This window comes from Neopsephotus bourkii, unplaced genomic scaffold, assembly GCF_033783945.1.
Source record: "Neopsephotus bourkii isolate Nb327-2 ecotype Australia unplaced genomic scaffold, CSIRO-AGI_Nbou_v1 NB_846, whole genome shotgun sequence".
NCBI lineage: Eukaryota > Metazoa > Chordata > Aves > Psittaciformes > Psittacidae > Neopsephotus > Neopsephotus bourkii.
Genome location: NW_026901342.1, coordinates 1,589,742 through 1,609,888, shown reverse-complemented (window position 1 = coordinate 1,609,888; position 20,147 = coordinate 1,589,742). Strand labels below are relative to the sequence as shown.

The window sequence follows — 20,147 nt, the reverse complement described above, 5'->3', positions numbered from 1 at the left end:
ACCTGATTACTGCTTGCAGCAAGTAAACAAAAGAAAGTAAGGCCTGCAATTGGATTCTCCTTCCATCCTTTGAGTGCCCTAATGATCCAGCTACACAATCAGGTTTTTTTCTTGCCCATTCTCTGCACACATTAAACTTGCATTCTTGGCTGCACAGTAACTCAGTTTGGAGAGATTTCATACATGCCTCCTCCTCCCCTGCATTACCTGCTACACCAACTTGGTGGTGTATTCAGAAATTGGAGATGTGGGTTCAAACTCTCTCAAACGAAGGGGATTAACCTAAATCTCCCACTTCCTGGGCAAGTGCTCCAACAATCTGATTTACACGCAAATCATATCACTTGTTTCATCAAAAAATGTAGCTGCTGACTATAATGTCGTAATTTGTGTATTAGTCATAGCCTAGGCATATTTAAACTACCAAACCAGATTCTGTAAGTAAGGTAGGTCTGAAACCCAAATGATGAGAAGTATGAGAAATACACGTGCCCAGCTCTGCCCAGATGAAGCACCAGAGGCACCTTTCTAGAGCCATTCAATTCCCTCAGCATCAGCACTTAAAGACTATTGTTTCAAAACCTCCAGCGAGGAACAACTGAGCAGGCTAGTACAGCACACCAGTTAACAAAACTAAGCTGAGATGAGTGCAGCTGAGGAAATATTTAGCCTAAAACTACAGCCTTGAAAGTTACCCTTACTACGCATTTACAGTAGCAGGATGTTTTCCTCAATTATAGAAAAAACACCTGACAGGGACAGAATCAAATTTATGACATATAGTCAATAGTGTTCAAAACCATTAACTGATTTCTCTTTCTACTTTGTAGGCCTGTATAACTGTTACCTCCAGTATAATTAAAAATGCATTCCAGCAGAACAAAGCTGCACATAAGCCTCTGAAATAGCTATTTGTTTCTGAGGTTGTAAAATTACTCTCATCTAGATCCAAACCATAATGATAAATGCTTCAGGAAAAGTTAGTAAGTGGAAACAAAAGACATAACTGAAAATACAAACTCAACTTTTCAACATGATGAGGACACTTTAATAAAACACCTGCAATTAAAACACCAACTACATTTTACAGGTATGTAGATATTAATCTTTAGGCTGTAAGAACCAACTATTAATCTTCAGAGCTGTTCAGTGTAGTAACTACTATTCTGCAATTCTCTTTCTTAGACTGGACTTCAGCACTTTCTAACAGCCTCTTGCAACCATCGTACACTCATTTCCTCATCTACCGACAGGGCAAAAAATCCCAAGAAATGCTGGAAGAGCTATCAAGGTACTCTCCATGGTCATGCCAAGACGCCTTTCCCCAAAACTTCTCCAATGCTATCACAATGGCTCTGAGAAATTTTTCCAGCCTCACCACAAACTGTATTTTCACATCACTACAATGCTTACAAGTTTGAGCTGCAGTTGTTTACTTTCTGCAAAAGCAACAGGGCTATTCTAATCTGCATTGCATTCTTCACATTGTTTTAGGATCAGTTATCTTAAATTCTGGTCTTTGTAAGGCAATTATCCACCAGCAGGGTTTGATACTCACTGCTTCCTTGGATGATCTGTGCTCTCATGCTGAGAAAGAAAAAATTCTATCAACCTAATCAAATGGGAATAATGGTCTCCTGACCTGATCTTTCAACTCCAAAAATGTAATTATGAATTTAAATAGCCCCAGGTTGGTGGCTTAGGAGAAATCAAAGATCCTGGCATCTTCCATCACTAATATAAAAATGTGCATTTTATCAAGATGCTTCTAACAATGTGACCTGCTACATAAAAGCTGGAATATCAGCACTAAACTATTTGCAAAAGCTGCAGAAGATCACTAAATTTCTACGAAAATGGTATGGACTCTCCTTAATTGTATTTCACCAGCTTTAAGAAAATTCCTTCCTCTTAAAACTGTGTGCTAACATGCATATTCAAATAGGAGTTAATAGTGAAAGTTATTTTGGTGTGCATAATGGTACATTACAAAAAAAAAAAAAAAAGTGAAAAGTTGTGCATCATTTTGTCTGGCTTTTCATTTGTTTCTAAGATTGAATTTTCATAACCAAGGTGTATGTATTTACCAGCTGAAATATACAGACTCTGGAATTTACTTGGGCTTGATTTTGTGTCCTTACCTGGACGATGGTTTGTACACACAATCATACTAATAAACACACGGCAGTGTGTAACCTTCCAGATGCTAATCTCCCACACTGTATCCATCTTGAACACCACACTTCACCATAAAGAAATCTAAGTCACGCATCTGCACAACATATGCCTTCCGACTATTTTCCACACCCTTTTTTTAAGAGAGAACAAATGCAGCTGGGCAGTAGTGTGTACGGAGTAGAGATCAGCAGAAATTCTGATGCTGAATCCAGCAGGAGCTGAATCAAGCCAAAGGTAAAAGCATCTGGTGCCTACAAGCGCTTCCTCTCCTAACCGAGCACACCGAAGTCAACTACTGTTGACCCAGGAACAGCGAGCTAACTGCTGTTGCTCCCTGCCTTCAGTCTCGGTAAGAAAATACAGGCTACTGCACTCTGAACAAAGAGGATGCCTCCGTTGAAGTTATTCGCAGCTCAAGACCTCTCAGCGGAGCGCTCCCGCATCCCGGAGGCAAAGCACCGCCGAGCCCCACGTGCAAAACTTTGGTGAATTATCGCCATCGCATCCTCACGCTACCCCTGCCTCATGCTTGTAAAGTGGTTTTGATCCTCTCACTCCTTCCAACAAAGCTTGATCTGGGTTACATTAGCGGCAGCGTGAAGTTTCCTTCGTGCGTGCCTGCCCTCTCCCTCCCCTGAGCGAGATCCCGGCGGCTGCGGCCCCGTCTCCCGCCAGGACAGGGGCTGTGCTGGGGGATCTGCCTGGTTGGGGCGCGCTGCTGTGGGGAACAGGTCCTACCGCCAGTCCCACGCCCGGCCGCCCCTTCCCCGGGGTTCTGCTGCTCTGCAGCGGGCCTCGGCTCCCACAAAGGGAGTGGGCGGCCCCGGAGGCGGCAGGGAGCAGTGGCCCCCACCGCCGAGAGAGAAGAAAGGGCTCCAGGAAGGGGGGGAGGGCGGCTGCGAAGTGAGGAGATAGTGGGAGAGGAGGAATGAAGGAGGGGAAAGAGCGTGGCAGCCAGGCGGCCAGCACCGCCGGACCCAAGCCCGCCTCTGAGTCTCCCCTGGCCGCACAGTACAGCCGCCCGTACCGGCTCTGCCGAGGACACGCCGCCAAGGCTCCCCCTACCCCGCAGGGACGAAAGCCTGCCTAGGACCGCAGGCAAACTCCGCACGCACGGCACTGCACTGCACTCCACTGCATTGCATTGCACGGCACTAAGTACCCCGAGAGCCGCGCACTCCCGCCCGCTCACCTCGGGGCTGGCCCTGCCCCGACACCCAGAGCAGTGAAGCCGCCGCCAGCACCGCCAGCAGCCGCCCGTCGCCGCTCCCCATCGTTACCGCTGCCGCCGGGAGAGACGCTGCCCGCCCCGCCGAGCGCGCCCGCCTTATAGCCTGCCCGCCCGCCCCGCCCCGCGTCCGCACCGCCGGGGCTCGGTGGCAGGCACACACCCCCCTCGCACACTTACGCTTGGGGACCTCAGTCACACGTGTCCGTTCCCGCGAAACCGCCTGCGAAGCACCGACGGCCCCGGGCGCGCGTTGCGATTGATGCGCAGCGTGCGGCGAGCCCCCACTCCAGTGTCTTAAAACGTTCTGGAAAGGTGTAATTAATGAACTGAGACTTGAAAGGGAGAAAGGAAAGGTGAGTGTCCGAAATAACAAGGTAAAAGTGCGTGGGGAGAGAAAGCGTTACTGAGCTGATTCAACACGCAGCTTTCCTGTGCGGCTGGTATTTTCATGTGCTTTAAAAAAAAATCAGCTGCTGAGGGTTTCCTTGGGCATTTGTCATCCCCAGCTTTGAAACTTCATGCCCGTGCTGATGTTTTTCGAGCTTCCGCTCCACATAAACAAAGCAAATCAGCCATGTTTGTAAATTAAACGAGTTCCCTCCCTGGTAGGCAAGAAAGAGGTTGAATACTTTTGTCCTGCAGGAAGCTTTTCCACCTTTCTAATGCTCAGCTGCCTCTTGAAACTAGCTTAAACTATGACAAACGGGTTGTAGAAATTCCTCAAGATAAAGACGTTTCTTTAATACCTCAGGAAAGTGCATCCCCATTGGGCTTTCCTGTTTCAAGGTTTGTCAGGTTGCAGAGCTCGTATCTACAATGCTCCTTAACGAATATTTCAAGTAGGTTGCAGCAAGGAACAGTGTTTTCCTGGGAAAAGAACCAAAAGAAGTTGGTTGAGATGAGGGAATTTCAGTCAGAAGTGTCTCTCAAATGCAAATCTCGCTTACAAGGCAGGATGCTTATTTTTTAGGAAAACGTGCTTCTCTGCATAGAATTGAGTGTGAAACTGTTTTAAAATACAATAGTAGGTGTGAGTTGCATGAGCAGAGTTAAACTGCAAGTATGTTCTTCAAATCTGAGGCAGCTGCTTGCCGAGTTCAAACTTCAGCTTGGTTGGCTGGTTGCTTTTATGGGTTGGAGTAAAGAAATTCAGGGAAATAATAGAAATTACTTGCATAAAATAAAATTATTTCTTATCATATAACTCAGAGTTATGAGTTATACTTGAGAAGGCATAGCAATTTATATTCAAAACATAGGCAAACAGGAAAAAACTGTGGGTCAAGAAGATAAAAAATGAGTAATTTCTGCCATAAAACCTTATCAAAGGCCTTCGAGACTGCAAATAAATAACACTCCACATCTGTACCTTCCAGCAGATCTGTTGTTTGCTCACACCAGGCACTTCTTAAATTTCAGGACAGGCAAGGAGGAGGAAAGCAAAACATCTGTGGAGGGAAAAGTCAACAAATTTCAAGAGCCAGAGTGTCATTTGTTCTAAAATCATAGAGGTCAGGTTAAGGAATCCTCTGTGCAGGATTACAAGTACCAGTTGGGAGCCAAGTACAAAGGAAAGGCAAAGAGAGAGCATCTGTGCAACATAAAATCCTGCCAGCTTCCAGCTTTATAACAGCATTTAACCATTTCTTCAAACTGCAGCATGCTGAAGAGTGCTGTCTGACATCCATTCAGTGATAAGTGCCAGTTTATTATTACACGCATTTATCCCCATCAGAATATTCCACAAGAGCTAGAGAACAAATCTTGAAATCCAGCTCTGGACTTTATCATCTGAGTCAATTATTATAGTTTGACTAAACATCTCTGTGTACAACTTGTAACTCAAATACATACATTGAATTACTCTGCAGGACTACATCACTGTTTTTCAGTGTTCATTATAATCATTCCCTAAGAAAACAGATTCTTCTCAAATTTCATTTCAGTACATACCTTCTTGGAGAAGAGGGTTACTGTGGTCCCTTTTCACAGTTCATTGCTGGGAATTACGAAGTATCAGGCAATCATAATGTCCCTTGGTTCAAGACATGGCACTATTAATATAATTCTTTCCTAACCTGTGTTTCTAATGAATGATTATGGCATCAGATGAAAATCTCAGCTTCTTAATCAACTACACATTTACACCAAGTGAGTGCACTGGGTATTATAAATTGAAGATTAGAAATTTCTTGGTATGTAACAAACCAATGAAAAAATGGAATGCCATGGTACAGGTTAGATCTTGAATCAAGATCTTGAGTTAAGAAGTATGTGTGAGAATGGAAGCAGTTTAGGGCGCTGCACTTTCATGCATGTTTGTACAGTCCCCAAAAACCATCTGTATAAACAGAAACTGAGCACTGCTAAGACAAGAGAAAAGGTATTTGTAAATATGCAGAGAATACTCAGAGAAGCAGTTATAGGGAACGTCTTAAAATCTTGTTTTCTCTCTCACCAATTTTCATGAATTAGGAAAGGGCTAAGTGTTTCAATTACAGAGGAATGGAATGATGTAGCAGAAAGTGGGTATGTTAATCTAGCCATCTGTGGATAGCAACCTATGGATAAAAACATTGCCTTTGGCAAAAAAAGGAGATTTGGGAAAATTCAAACTATAGAAAGCCTAAATACACAGAGTCTGAATGGAACTGCTCTGCTATCCTGCGTCTAAGTAAACTCCAAGTGAACACCAAATATGTTTTTTCAGCTTTTGTCTGTGTTGCTGTGCTTAAGGCTGGACTATTGTGTTAATGGCAGGTTCCCTTCAGGCCCCTCAGGAGCATGAGGCCACCTCCTGACCCCAGAGGGCAGTGGGGGCACCCGTAGCTGTCAGCAGTGCCGGGCTTTTCCTCATCCAATAGTATTTAATAACCACCCATCCCACTCTCTAATGATCATTTCTCCTTACCAGATACCAGGGCATTCTGGGGGAAAAATTCCAGTGGTGAGGCACTGGCACAGGTTGCCCAGAGAAGCTGTGGCTGCCCCACCCCTGGCAGTGTTCTGGCCAGGTTGGGGAGGGCTTTGAGCAACCTGGTCTGGTGGAATGTGTCCCTGCCCATGACAGAAGAGTTGGAACTGGATGAGCTTTAAGGTGACTTCCAACCCTTCCAACCCAAACCATTCTATGGTTCTGTGGTTTCTACACTGCGAACACCAGAGACATAATACATTGACACAACATGTGCTGGAATTGGGGTAGGGAATTTGAAATAGTTTCCAGAAGAAGGCACACTGATAAAGCCAGTTACTAATCCCACCCTGAACTATATTTAATGGCAAAGTAAGGTTTCTTTATCAATAGCTATATTGTACAACAAAGTGTCTCTAATTTTTAGCTGATTTTTGTTGGGCTCTTTTGCACACACCTGTTATCCAGTCTTCCTTTCTGTCCCATTATCTCATGAGCACTACCAAAGTGTTCTGAAAAAGCATTCTGGAAATAATTATCACTTGTAATCAAAGGAAAAAAACAATACAATAAACTGCTGGTCTGCCTCTAATAAACATTCAGCTGCTACTAAAAGATGGTTTAGATAACTCTTCAGTTGTTCCCCAGAACCTTTCAAGTGCTTTTCTCCCTCCCTCGGAAAAGTATGTCCAGAAGTCCCTAAATCTGAGCTGTGACAGACCAAAGAGAGGTGTAAATTCAAAGCAAAAGCCCCTTCACAGCACAACCTGTGCACAACTTCCTCTCAGCGGAAGCACCACCTCCACAGCTTGATGGACTGGAAATGCAACCCAAGGAAAGAGGTGTGTGCAAGGGCATCTTCCAGGTCCCTCTTGGTTTCCTCAGCTGGTAGCCTAACACTTGGCTTCGGCAGCAAAAGTCTTTGCCCTTTCTAATCATGAAAATAATTTCCAGCTGTAACTTGGAATATATGTTATGACAGCTTGGCTTTTAGATGACAAAGGCTTCCAGGAGTATTAAAGAGAATCTGCTGTTTTGAATGAACCTGGGAAACAGCTGCTCCAGGAGACTGCGCAGAGCTGTCACAGAGTAAAGAAAAGGCAGAAGTGGATTTAATCCCTCCTGCCAGGCCAGCAAAAGCACTGCATGAGCTACCCCTAGGTGTATTAGGTCCGTCAAGGGTTAGCCTGCTGCATGGTACAAGTTTCGCTGTCCTCAGAAGTTGCCCGGACTTAAGGGCTCACCAAAGAGGAGGGCAGGTTTGGGGGGGAATCAGGAACTTTAGGACAGTTTGGATGCAAAAAAGTGTGAGCAGAAGAAAATGGGAAACTGAATTCCTACTCTGTTCTCACAACAGTAAGTCCCATAACACAGAGGGGTTTTAATCCTTGGGCTATTGCCCATGCCTGGTATATGTCTCCACCTTCATGCGCTTCCACGTGCCTCACACTGACAGCACCTAGGTTTAGTGGTACCCTTTCCTCCACCCTTTCAAAGGGCTCTGAACACCCAGTCACCCCTTCCTATTACCAGCTATAACCTATCCCAGCTGCTAAATGCAGTGAGTCCAGCCACCTCCTGCCAGGCCACTGGGAGCAAGGTCCTAATGGCTGCAGCAAAGAGGCCAACATCCTCCTGCTGAGGAGGAGATGTCTGTAGAGGTGGGAGAGTACAGAAGACTGTCACTGTTCTTGCATGGGGAATGTGCAGGGTCCTTCCCTAATCTCAATAAGAATGGCATAACATCAAATTGTGTAATAAAAGTGTAAGTAAGACAATAATACAAAGAATAAGAAGAGGAATAGTGAGTAATTCTTAGATCTCTTCGTCTTGGGAGCCCTGCTTTCATGCAGCATCGGGTAGACCCAATGCAAGCAACATAGTTGTCCCAGATAATTTTGAAATTAAATATGTCAGTATCTCGTTGTATTGTGGTAAACATATTGCATGCCTGGATCATGCCTAGGCTCCTAACAAAGATACTTCTTGAAACTCTTGTGTTTTTATAGCTACCAAAGCAGGAGAGGCCGGTGGCAAGAGGTACTGGGTAGCAGGAAGCCATGCCTGCAGAGGGTGACATGGTTTGGAAATAGGTTCCACATTGCAAAATAAGTGGTGATGTTTTTCTGTCCATAGGTTTCTGCTGTTTTCCTGCTAGAACTGACTCATCAGCAATCAATGGTGTTGAAGGCAAGACTGAGCATGTTTTCTGTGAACAGCTAACAGGCCAGAAACTGATTATTGTCCAACAGGAATGATTGGATGGTGTACTGTATTATGGTGAATTTATTCCTCCCCCAAAATCACAATGAATTCACATTATTTTTTCATTTGTTGAAAAAAAACTGGAACCGATAAGCAGTAGGGAATATAGTACTGTCACTGCTAGTAGTCAGAACAACCCTTCCATGATGCAGTTCCTGGTCTGGGAATGGAACTTTTCCTTATATTTTGACAAAACTGTTTGCAAGATCTTGAAGGCTCCAGTGACTCATACAGGCAAAGGAACAGCCACAGTTACATTCTTAATGTGAAGAACAAGTGTTACAAGCAGGAAAAATCTCACCAATCATCTCCAAAGTGATCTTGGACTTAAAGGAAGGAGTTGTGGGACTTGAAAGATCCAAACCCATCACTTCCAAATTTTTCTTAGGAAGGGGAAAGAGTATGACTTGGACCCCACAGAGATGTGCAAGCTGAATGACATTTGTGTTCCTAACATCTCACATGGTTCTGAATAGATAGAGTTTATAAAGTAACTCAGTTTATGCTTTTAAACCATGATTAATTCGTGAGAGCAGATTAAAGTTTATGACTATTTTCTTCCTTTTTTTTTTTTTTTGCAAAAATAAATAAATAAATGGGAGTTGATCAGTTAATCATACCCTTTGCTCTTTTCTTCAGTGAATTTGCATTTCTTCTCAAGTGCAGTCAGGTATGCAGCTGGGAAAAGATCCACAGGGCATCCATGTTGTTCTGGTGGTTGAGCTTTTAACAGCAAGCGCTGAGATTTTGCTGCCCAGAGACATATACCTGCCTGTGCAAAATCTATGTTAAAGAAAGGTATCTTGGTGTGAGATTAGCAATGTTTCATCACCCCTTTGGTAGGATATCTACAGATAATGCAAGAATCAAAGCTTTGAGAAAGCGGAAGATGAAAGCCAGGAGCTTAAATAGGTGACCTTAGCCCAGTTTCTGGAACAATGAACATCTTCAGTTGTCTTCTGTAGCTTTTAAAATGAAGTCATTTATTTATACAGTTACACATGAATTTGATGTCAGCTCTAAGCTTCTGTTATAGAAATTTGCCATAGAATCTAATTCAAGAGGCAATTTAACTTTATTAACGTGGGAGGAAATATGTGCCTAATGCAAGCTATTTTTTAATCTTAACTGCCATTCTTGCTGTTGCAAAAAAGTGCCTGCCACCTATCTGGAAAGCCATTATTAGCAAACTGAATAATTTATCACCTCCAATTTTCAAGAAATCAGGTCTGCCTAAGACTGAAACCAGAAGCCATTTAAAAAATAATAATCTAAAGATCTAAGTCAGGTTCCTAATCTGAGAAACAGTAGGAGTGTCCTAAGGTGAGGCTTAGGGACCACCATTTCAAAACCAGCACTAACTCTTCCTGTCTACAAAAGCAGGTGAATATGCCTTCCTACTACTTAATAGGTACCCTTACATGTATTTGAACTGAATTTTCACTAGTGAATTAAAAAAGGACAATGTAGTTGGGAAATCTCTGTGCTTCACTTTTCTAATGCTTTTTAGAGAGATCCTCTGCTGCTCCAACATTACCATTAATATATAAAACGGGAGCAGAGTTAATGCTCACATTTTGTCTTTGAAATTAACTCTGCATTATTTGAAGCATATGATCTTGAATTAAATACACCTACCTTGAACTACTTACGGGTAGTTACAGAATCTGTCTTTAAATTGTGTTGAAAGGATAACCTGACTTGCAAAATAGGTGAAATCAGATGCCCTATTAATTCATAAATGAATAAATATGGGCAAAAGGACAAAGTTTATGGGGCAATCATAGTTTAATTACTCTCAAGTTAAATTGCACTGACTAGAACTCATTTTCTAATTCCCTTTCTACTTGAGGGCAAAGTCAGTGTTAAATGCTACCAAGCCTGACAGTAGTCTTTGCTATCCTTTTTGGTACTGTGTAAAGAAGCACTCAGCAGTGAGGAAGCTTTCCAACATATTTTAATACCTAGCAAGGTATCAGCTCCACTTTAAAAAGAATTATAATTAAAAATTCATGAGGTACTGGAAATGTTTAGGGTTAGGGTTAGCATGAAGAGACCACATTTTCTATGTAAATATTATACACATGATGAATGGAAGGAGGGATGGAGGGATGGAGGGATGGAAGGAAGGAAGGAAGGAGGGAGGGAGGGAGGGAGGGAAGGAAGGGGGGAAGGGAGGAAGGAAGGAAGAGGGGAAGGAAGGAAGGAAGGAAGGAAGGAAGGAAGGGGGAAGGGGGGAGGGAGGGAAGGGAAGGGAGGAAGGAAGGGAGGAAGGAAGGAAGGGAAGGAAGGAAGGGAAGAAAGGAAGGGAAGAGGAAGGAAGGAAGGAAGGAAGGAAGGAAGGGGGAAAGGAAAGGAAGGGGGGAAGGAAGGATTGTCAGGCTGTATTTACTAAGGTGTTGTCTGTGTAAACTCCATTGCTAATTACAGGTTTGTTCTGGAAGACGAGATACAAAGCCTATGAGCTCAATGAGGTGAGAGCTTAGGGGGTGATTTTCTCTAGCTAGTCTTTGAGTTCAATCAAGAAATGCCTGTGTTTAAATAAATGAAAACATTATCAAGCTTCAGGCAGTGGTTATCTGCAGCGACACTGTAGTGCTGTATTTACTGCTCCTGCATGTTTCTCATCAGGGAGCAGGTGCTGTCCTGCAAGTGGTAATTAAAATTCTTCCCCATCTGCAAAAACTCACTTCTCCTCCTCCATTCCCTTCCACTATCATGCAGCCAGAGGTGACCCACCGCAGGTACTCCCAGGAATGCGCACCTGCCTGCTTACAGGCACCATCAGGCTGAAGATAACTTTTGTGGCTAATCTTGAGCTGCCTGTGAAGCCATTGATTTCTGTCTTTATTTCAGTTTTTCTCAGTACAGAGGGGAGAGAAAACCCTGTGTATTGCATGCACAATACAGCCAAGCAAACTTTTATTAAAGTTTTTATAAATGCCATCAAGGAGCAGGAAAAATAGCTATTACTGCTGTGGGATTTGTTTTAAAATATCAGGAACTACAGATGATTGAAAGTTGCTCTCTCAGAGTGACTGAAAATGAGTGAGTCAGCACATGGAGTTTACACAGTGAGTTTTGGTGAATACTTTCTATTTTAACATTTCCAAAGTACTCTATAAACTGTAAGCTGATGACACAAAAAAACCCCCATAAGATTCAATTAATTGGCATGACAATGAAGCCACAAACACAAGGTCATACAGGAAAAAAAGAAAAAAAACAAACCCCAAATCAACAAAGCAACAAAAAACAACTTTTCTCTATAAACAGATCACTAACATGTAGGTTAAGAGTTTCCTAATGAGAATGTTTTTTATAGCACTGGTTCAGTTTTCAGACACTGCTAAGTTACTTGTGACAACGCTGTACCTTAGTGGATTGGGTTCTTACAGGATATTTAATTCGGGTTTTAATCGAATTTTTAATACTAATATACATAATGTATTTGTTTTAAAGGTAAAGAAGTGCTTCAGAAGTTAGAAAAGGTACTTAATGTTAAAAAGTAAATATTTGTAATAAAAAGTTAGCTATTAAAAATATAGAATCATAGAATGGTTTGGTTTGGCAGGGACCTTAAAGAGCATCTAGTCCTAACCCCCCTGCCATGGGCAGGGACATCTCCCACTGGGCCAGGTTGTTCAAGGCTCTGTCCAACCTGGCCTTGAGCACTTTCAGGGGTGGAGCATTCACAGCTTCCATGGACAGCCCATTCCAGTGCCTCACCACCCTCACAGTAAAGAATTTCTTCCTTATAGCCAACCTAAATATCCCTTGTTTAAGTCTCAACCCATTGCTCCTTGTCCTGTCGCTACAGTCCCTTATGAAGAGTCCCCCTTCAACATGCCTGTAGTCCCCTTTCCAATCCTAGAAGGCTGCTATGAGGTCACCACACAGCCTTCTCTTCTCCAGGCTAAACAGTCCACATTTTCTTAGCCTGGCATATAAATTACATTTAATCAGTTTATTGAAATTTCACTTTTAAAACCTGTGTTGGGTTTCATTCAAATCTAAAATCTTGCTACGTGGTGTAATCTCCAGTAAACTCCGTGTGGCGTTTTACAGATTTTATTCTGCAGTCAATTAAGGTAGCCACTGGATGGCACTGTAAACCTGCAAGTCAAAACCTTGAATTCCTTTCCTACTGACACCCACTTTAACATGTTAATAAAATCAATGTAACATGTATTGCCAAGCAGAGCCCACCAGCTTCTTCTGTACTGGTAACTTTTGGTTTTCCACACCTTACACGAAGCAAACCCGAAGTCCCGGGTGCAGCACCACACTTTGCCTTTTGCCGGCCACTGTGAGCTGGGGCCCATGGTACCCTGCAGGAGACTGGCCAGCTCTGGGTGGATGCTTCAGGCAGACAAAACAGTCACTCTGACGGAAAAAATGATGAGACAGGCTGTCTGTAGGGGAGTTTTTCTGCCCCTGAACAGCTTACTATTATCTTATCTCATCAAGCATGAGTTTTATGCATTTAATTTTAAGTAACTTACTGGCTGCCTGAATGTCCTCATCATGCATATAGTGCTTGAAGATTGACAATATCAGGCTTATTTCACACACTGCTCCACCAATAGCATTTCTGAATAATTTCTGAGAGTCCACAGAAGATAGTAGAAGGGTGGATGGGAGAGGGATGAGGATGGGCACAGGAGCTAATGTGCAAGTTTGAAAATTAATGTGAGTACGATGTGGATTTCTTGGCTGTAGCATTTCACAGCACTTACCTATAGATAGATATATCTATCTCTTGCTTCATCTAAATGCCACATGAGCCTCATCTCTTTGAAAAACAAACAACCTTCATGAAGCCTTTTATTCCCTGAAAAATTCTGATATTGAGCTCCTCCTGGCATCATACTGAACTAGCTTATTTGCATTTGGCAAGTAGGATGCTGTCGTAGTTCATGGGGGTGATTGCTTTGCCCAGGTAACAGGTTTAACTGTTATATATTTTGTGCTATACTGACAATAAATTCCACATCCCTTCCTGAAGCAAATCTCTCATTAAAATTAGTTTGAACTTTACCACAGGAAAAAAAAACAGTTAATAACTGGGCCTGGAATTTGGAATTACCACGTGCCAGATTTTTCATCAGTGACTGCAGTGAAGCCAACAAAATCCAAAGAATTTGCTTGAGATCAAATCTTTAGCTAGCAGTAAATAATTAATAGGCAATTGTTGCTAAAAGAGATTATCTAGGGAAGCTAATAGCTGTTCAATTTAAATTCAAATTTTTTTTTTCTCTCTCTAATACGCATTTTAAACCACCTGTCTTTAAAATAAAGTTCGTTTTTGTGCCCATGTGAATTGGCTACGTGTTATAAAGGAGCCTTTCCAAGAATGTCTGAAACATAACAGCTATCTTGACAATTTTCAATACATCATTCCTGGCTGGGAGTCTCAGAGGAAGAGAAACTAAACGATGAGTGAATTATCCTTTTATCTCTAAAAGTGATCTTTCTGAATCAGGGCTGAGGCACTGGGAGGAAATGGGCTTGGAGCGCTAATATTTCTTCTATCTTGGTTCCCTCTATTCTCTGAACAGCCAGTGTCCCAAATTTCTACTTTATGGGCAAGACTTCACAGGGCAGATGTAGAAAATGGTCAGTGACTAGATGAGGGGTTTAGCATTCAGGGTAGTGGTAGCCATACACTAACTAAACTCTTGCAGAAGTGCTGGAGTTGCAGAAATACACCTACTTAAGACAGAGTGGGATCCACCAGATTCACATGGATACAAGGAATGTAAGCTGGGAGTTGCACAGCTAAATCAGGAGTAATGCCTCCAAAGTAAAGGCGCTAGGTCCTGACAAGTACCCAACAGCTCTGCTCCCAGCTACCAGGCTGCCAATCACATCTGTGCCAACAGGCAGAGTATGTCTGTGCTGCCTGTCTTCTCTCTGCCCAGGCTTTACCTTCTTGACCTCCAGAGGCAGAGGAGGAAGAGGCAGCTGTAATCAGGACATGATATAAAGGCAGTCCAGATGCAGCTTGTGGACCTGAATGCCCCTGTCTGGCCGTAGCACACCTGCTGAACAGAGAGATGAGCACTGAAATTTCCGAGTATGTTTCCAAATAGCATTGCTTGTTTTGCAGACAGCAAAGTAAGCGCATACCATAGCTTTTTAGCTTTTCAAAAAGAGGCATGTGGCCATGCTTTTCAGGCAGCCCCAGTCCAGCTGGTAGAGCAGGGAACAGTCAGAGTCAGTGGTGGGGCAATGCCATAAGCCACTGAGCGATGTTAAAGATCCCAGTTTCAACATCTCTGAATAAAAGATACTCTGACAACATGCCACAGTATTATAACTGGCTTCAAGTCTTATTTTTTCTAACCTGAATGCAAGCAGAATTAGAGTATTCTTGAAAACACCCATCATCATATTTTAATCACACCATCATTTGAGGCAATTGACAAAATCACAGCTACTGAACTGTACATATATTTTCGTATATCGGAAAGGCCAGCTTAGATGGGGCTTTGAGCAACCTGGTCTAGTGGAAGCTGTCCTTCCCTGTGGCAGGGGGGTTGAAACTACATGATCTTTAAGGTCCCTTCCAATCCAAACCATTCTATATTTAGGTACCTGTTCTTATATAAGGTAGCTTCTTGATACTCTGCTAGGATGCTTAGTGGTTTAGAGAGGAAAAATCTCATGAGCAAATCTTGTAAAGGCAAGCCTCACACAAAGCCTGGTTCCTATACTCCAGTGTCATCTGCATGTTCCTTAAAAGTCTTTGAATTAATACTTTAAATATTTATACTGTGTTTCCTTTTCATCACTTTTGTCAGGAGCTAATGGGCTTTCAATTAATAAATTATACCATGTACATTTGATAACTTCAGGAGTGTGTGCAAATCTCTGTTCTATTAGGGTGCAGAGACTCAACGAATGTGTTTCCATCTTAACTACCACAACAACCGAACAAATTCAGTGGATTTTATTTGCCACTAAAATGTCAACAGAGAGTTTAAATAAAAGGGAATTATCTGTTCAGGCATTGTTTTGTATTAATCAGCACACAGGGCTCTCCCAAGTGTCAGAAGTATGGAAGGGATGCAATGATGGGCTTGTAAGAGTCTATAAGAAAGCTCCCCCATTTTTGACTTTGAGTTACGTGTGAATGCTTAAGATGCAAAGCCAGACAGTCACATTCCAGCTGAGAATTAACAGGTGTGACTTCCAAAATAAACAACTTTGACTGACATTGATTCCGAATTTGACCTGTTGTTTAGATAATATTTTTGTTTGCTTAAGGGCCCAGAATACAAAATAACTTCACACGGTCACAGATGTTCTCAGATCATCTAAATGCAATGGATTGCATAAAAATGTTATTCAGTTCTGGAACACAGGATTTTTAGTAATTGTCCTGTAAATATACATTGCAGGTCTATACTTTATGAAATAGTGGGCACCTACAAAGAGATATAACCAGAGGTCATAGTAATACTTAGCACTATGTTTATTTTTTAGCAACATTTTTTTCACTGTACCACTGTATCACACATATTCTTCATGACTAAAACAAAGCTTATCTGTCAGCACTTGTGTTAGAAGCCCCCAAGTGACCTAAATGCCTCAGGAGCTGTGTCTTCATGGGGGGCCTCTCTTGCCTTCAAGTCAGCACAGATCAGGAGCTAGAGCTCTGCTGCAGCAAACACAGTGCTGCCAAAGCTTACACCTCAGCTGAGCTGTACAGTGGAAATTATGGCCGTGCGTGGCTTGAGAAGGACTCAATGTGGAGCACATCAAGAGGAGCCCAGGGGTTACTGCTGCGGTGTCTTGCCTAATTCTATTTCCTTTCTGGTTTTTTCAGCCGTAGGTGTGAAAAATAATACTTCCTACAAGCTGTATGCATAGTAGTGGAATACATATAGCCCTGATTGCATCAGAGAGTACAAATGCCTTTCAGCTACTTGGGAAAAAACCTGCCTCTGTAGCACTGTCAAATGCCACTGGTCAGTCCTGTGGTAAAAACAGAGAGGGAACCAGTGAGGCTTTCCTAATAAGAGCAAAGTGGGAAAAAGTTTGCCAGGCTGTGAAATGAGAGAGTGCTAGTCTTTCACAGCTGATGATCTCATGAGCCAGTGGTGCAGAGCTGTGCTTATTACATAGCAACAGAATCTCTTACAAAATCAGTTCTCATTTTTGCAGCAGATGCTATATGCTGCACACAGACAACTCAAAGGACAGTTCCTCTTCCAATGCTTTCCAGTGACTGCCTGGATGGTTCAGTAAGTTATACAGACACCAATTCTGCAAGGACATCTTACGGCTGTATACCGCTGCTAATGGGGAATGCGCCTTAATTTATGATTTCTACCTTTACGGCGCTATTTCTTTTTTATTATTGAAAGCATTTATTTGAAAACTAATACCGCATGTAAACATTATAGTAATAGCTAAGATTTGTTTATGAGATTTACTAGGGAGAGTTTAGGCTGACACAAATAACAGCTCTAACCAGCTGATTATTGTCCTTCCCAGAAGACTGATTCAGGAGAATATCAGCAACTATAAATATTGAAAGACAACATGCCATGTCCTGTGCTTTCCTATGTCCATACTTGTACACATCATTTTGCTAATTAGAAAGAGAAAAAAAATATGTTTGGCACCTGAGTCTTTCTGTATGAAACCTGGCTGGTGCCTCAGAGGAAGGTGAACTTATATCAGATTGGCAGGTCATTAGGCTGCCCTCCAGTTTACAGTTTCCTAATCCTCAGCACCTATAGCATGGTTTAGTCCCTGGGGCCTGAGATGTTTTCTAGAGCCTTTGATAACACTGCCAGGTGAAATCCTCCTAAAAAATCTGCATGATTCTTAAGTCTACGTGTTGCTCTATCTGAAATTTTTGCCCACTCCTTTTTGCTGCATCTACCTGTGTGCTTCTTTCTTCCTGTGCTTCTTACAGAAATTCACAACAGCTTTAAGCAGCGCAAAACAACTCTCTCCCTGTTTAAATGCTAGTAATTATTGCTCTTTAATGAGCGTAATTTATGGGATAATCATGCAGCTTTCTACTGCTTACGTTCACCTTCTCCCTCTTGTTTAGGAGGCAGTCTAGTTTAGCACATGCATTCCTACAACTCATATATGAGAGGGCATATCCTTGACTTATCATCATCTGTGGTTTTTTTTCACTTGACAGGTTGAAAAATGCATACACCTATTTTCTCTGATGGTTCCCTTATCACTGTAGGCCTTCCCGAGGCTATGTCTGCTCAACCATTCAATTTTGCTTCTGGAAGCAATGTTAAGGCCATTAGCTGTGTCCACATAAAGATGCTGTTATAAAAGTTGACAAGCTTATTAATCATAAATTCAGTAGACATTCTGCTTCAATCTTTCTAGGGTCTGCTTATGCTTCATTTATGATGTGAGGGTTTGGGGGGAAGTTGATGTATTTTTACATTAGTATTTATGTCAGGTAGCAGACAATGTTCGGTGTTTTCATATCAGTTTCCAGCCAAGCAAGAGCACTTAGCCCTTTTCCACCTGCATTGTACATAGTTTGCTCCAGAGTGAGACAATGAAAAAGTGCAGTTAAAGAAGTTCAAGAACAGGTGGCTGTCGACAAATGTTCGCTCTGTCTTATCAGTGGGGGAATATCACTGTTCCTTTGTCATCATATATTACCCAATGTTACTGCAGTATCCATGACACTATCATTTGACGGGTAGGCAAAACCAGCATATTAAGAAATATTTTGCTTGCTGTTCCATTCCATGAGCGGCTTTTAAAGTGAAGCTGCCAAAATCTCTATTCCAGAGCACTGGTGGTTTCCAGGCTGCTGGTTAAATATATCTGATGAAGATGATGGATGTATATTCATCTTTAGATTGCCAAACAGATTCAGTTAAGACATTTGTAACACATTGTATGTTCAGCCTGGACTCATGAAATGGCTTAGCAAAGTTCATTAGCCTTGGAAAAGTTGAATCTATTTCCATGGAGGAGGGAGGGAAACAGACTGTAACCTTCTGCTAACATCTGCCAGCATGTTGCTCTGAGCCCACCAGTCCAGCTTATGCCGGCACCCAGCCCTGGCTACAGATAAGATTCCTTATCACTTGGAAAACAACTGGCTGCAACTCTTATAATTGCATTTTCCTCTAATTGCCTACGTTTGTTCAAATCCAATAAACTAAAAGTGAAATGCATCAATGCAGAAAAAGTACAGATCAGCATCAAAGATAATGTGAATGCAGTGGCCTGTGAACTGAGGCTTCTGAATTTTGCACATGTAGGGGAGCTGAAGACTGCAGGAGAGGAGGTCAGATTTAAGACCGCAGCTTGAGAAGACAATACGGGTCACCAGGTCTAGTCTCCTGATCTTGCAGGCAACCATATCATAGAATGCCTTTTATCAGTTTATTGAGCTCTGTGTGCAGTAAATTTCATGACAAATGCCCAGGCTGGCACTGTTGTTTCAAATCCTCTGCAAATATTGCTTGTTATCTTCCCTGGTACAAAAAAGATAAGATTAACAATAAAATACTCCAACCCCTCGCCCTGCTCACCCCAATCCAACCTCCTGTTTTAATTTCATTCTTAAATTTCACTATTACCGTTTGGCACACATCATTTTCCACCTTTTCAAAAAAGCTTGCCTTATTGTTAGCTGACCTGGCCACATATCAGTGCATCAGACCTCACCTTTAACTTACCTCCACGGCTACAGAATATGCTGTCATTCCACCTCAGGTGGAATCATTAACTACAATATCCTGTCTGCCCACACTCCCATAGCTGCTGAAACCCCGTGGCTGTAGACCACAATTAATCTTCTATGATGTTCAGGTACAGAACAGACACATGTTTGATTCTCTCTATTTGGAATTTGCTCATTAGAGGTTGTAAAATAAGAGAAAGGATGATTATTGGTGGGTGTTTCTTCTCTTTTCTTGTGCCTGTACTCTTTTCTTTTGCCTGTACTTCAGCTTGAAGATCTCATTTTCCCTTTGATTTGCTCAATTTTATTACTTTTAAGATTTTTTTTTTATGCAAGTTACTTTTCATGTGCTTTTTTCGCCTACTGGGCTATACCTTCTGCCACCAGGCTGTGCTCTGAGGGATGTCCTTAACTCCCCTGAACTGCAACTTGACTCAGATCTCACTAGCCTTTGTTTGACCATACAGTGACTCATATTATTTCATAGGATTTCACATATTTCTGTCATACCAATAATAGCAAGATGCATTGCTTTAATGATTGCTTGAAAAGTTTATTTGTTCATTCAAGCCCCAGAATCTAAGCATTAATATCTTCTTTAACTTAGAGCTTGAAAATTTAAAAGTCAAGCTATTAATTGTCAGCATTGAGTCTTCAAATGTCTAGAGGGCTGTCTGCCCTTTTGTTTGATAATGTCTCTGAAAAATCCCAAACTGAGACTCTGGTATGTGTTTCAGGGAGTTTTAATTAGACTCTGGTTTATCATTTGTCAGGCATACAAAAGTAAATGCAGAGTTTCTTCTTATATCAGTAAAATCTGTGTAAGAGTCATGGATCTGGGATTAAGGCTCCACAGCAGCTTTGAT

General features: G+C 42.2%; 1 protein-coding gene across 1 annotated transcript in view; it reads right to left on the bottom strand.

The window, feature by feature from the left end:
* LAMA1 (laminin subunit alpha 1) overlaps positions 1-3,487 on the bottom strand; it is a 99,197-nt gene extending 95,710 nt beyond the window's left edge. Inside the window, exon 1 of the mRNA XM_061356331.1 lies at positions 3,371-3,487. Coding sequence (XP_061212315.1) covers positions 3,371-3,452 — 82 coding nt within the window. The 5' untranslated portion in view covers positions 3,453-3,487. The remainder of the gene's footprint in view (positions 1-3,370) is intronic.
* Positions 3,488-20,147: the final 16,660 nt, after the last annotated feature.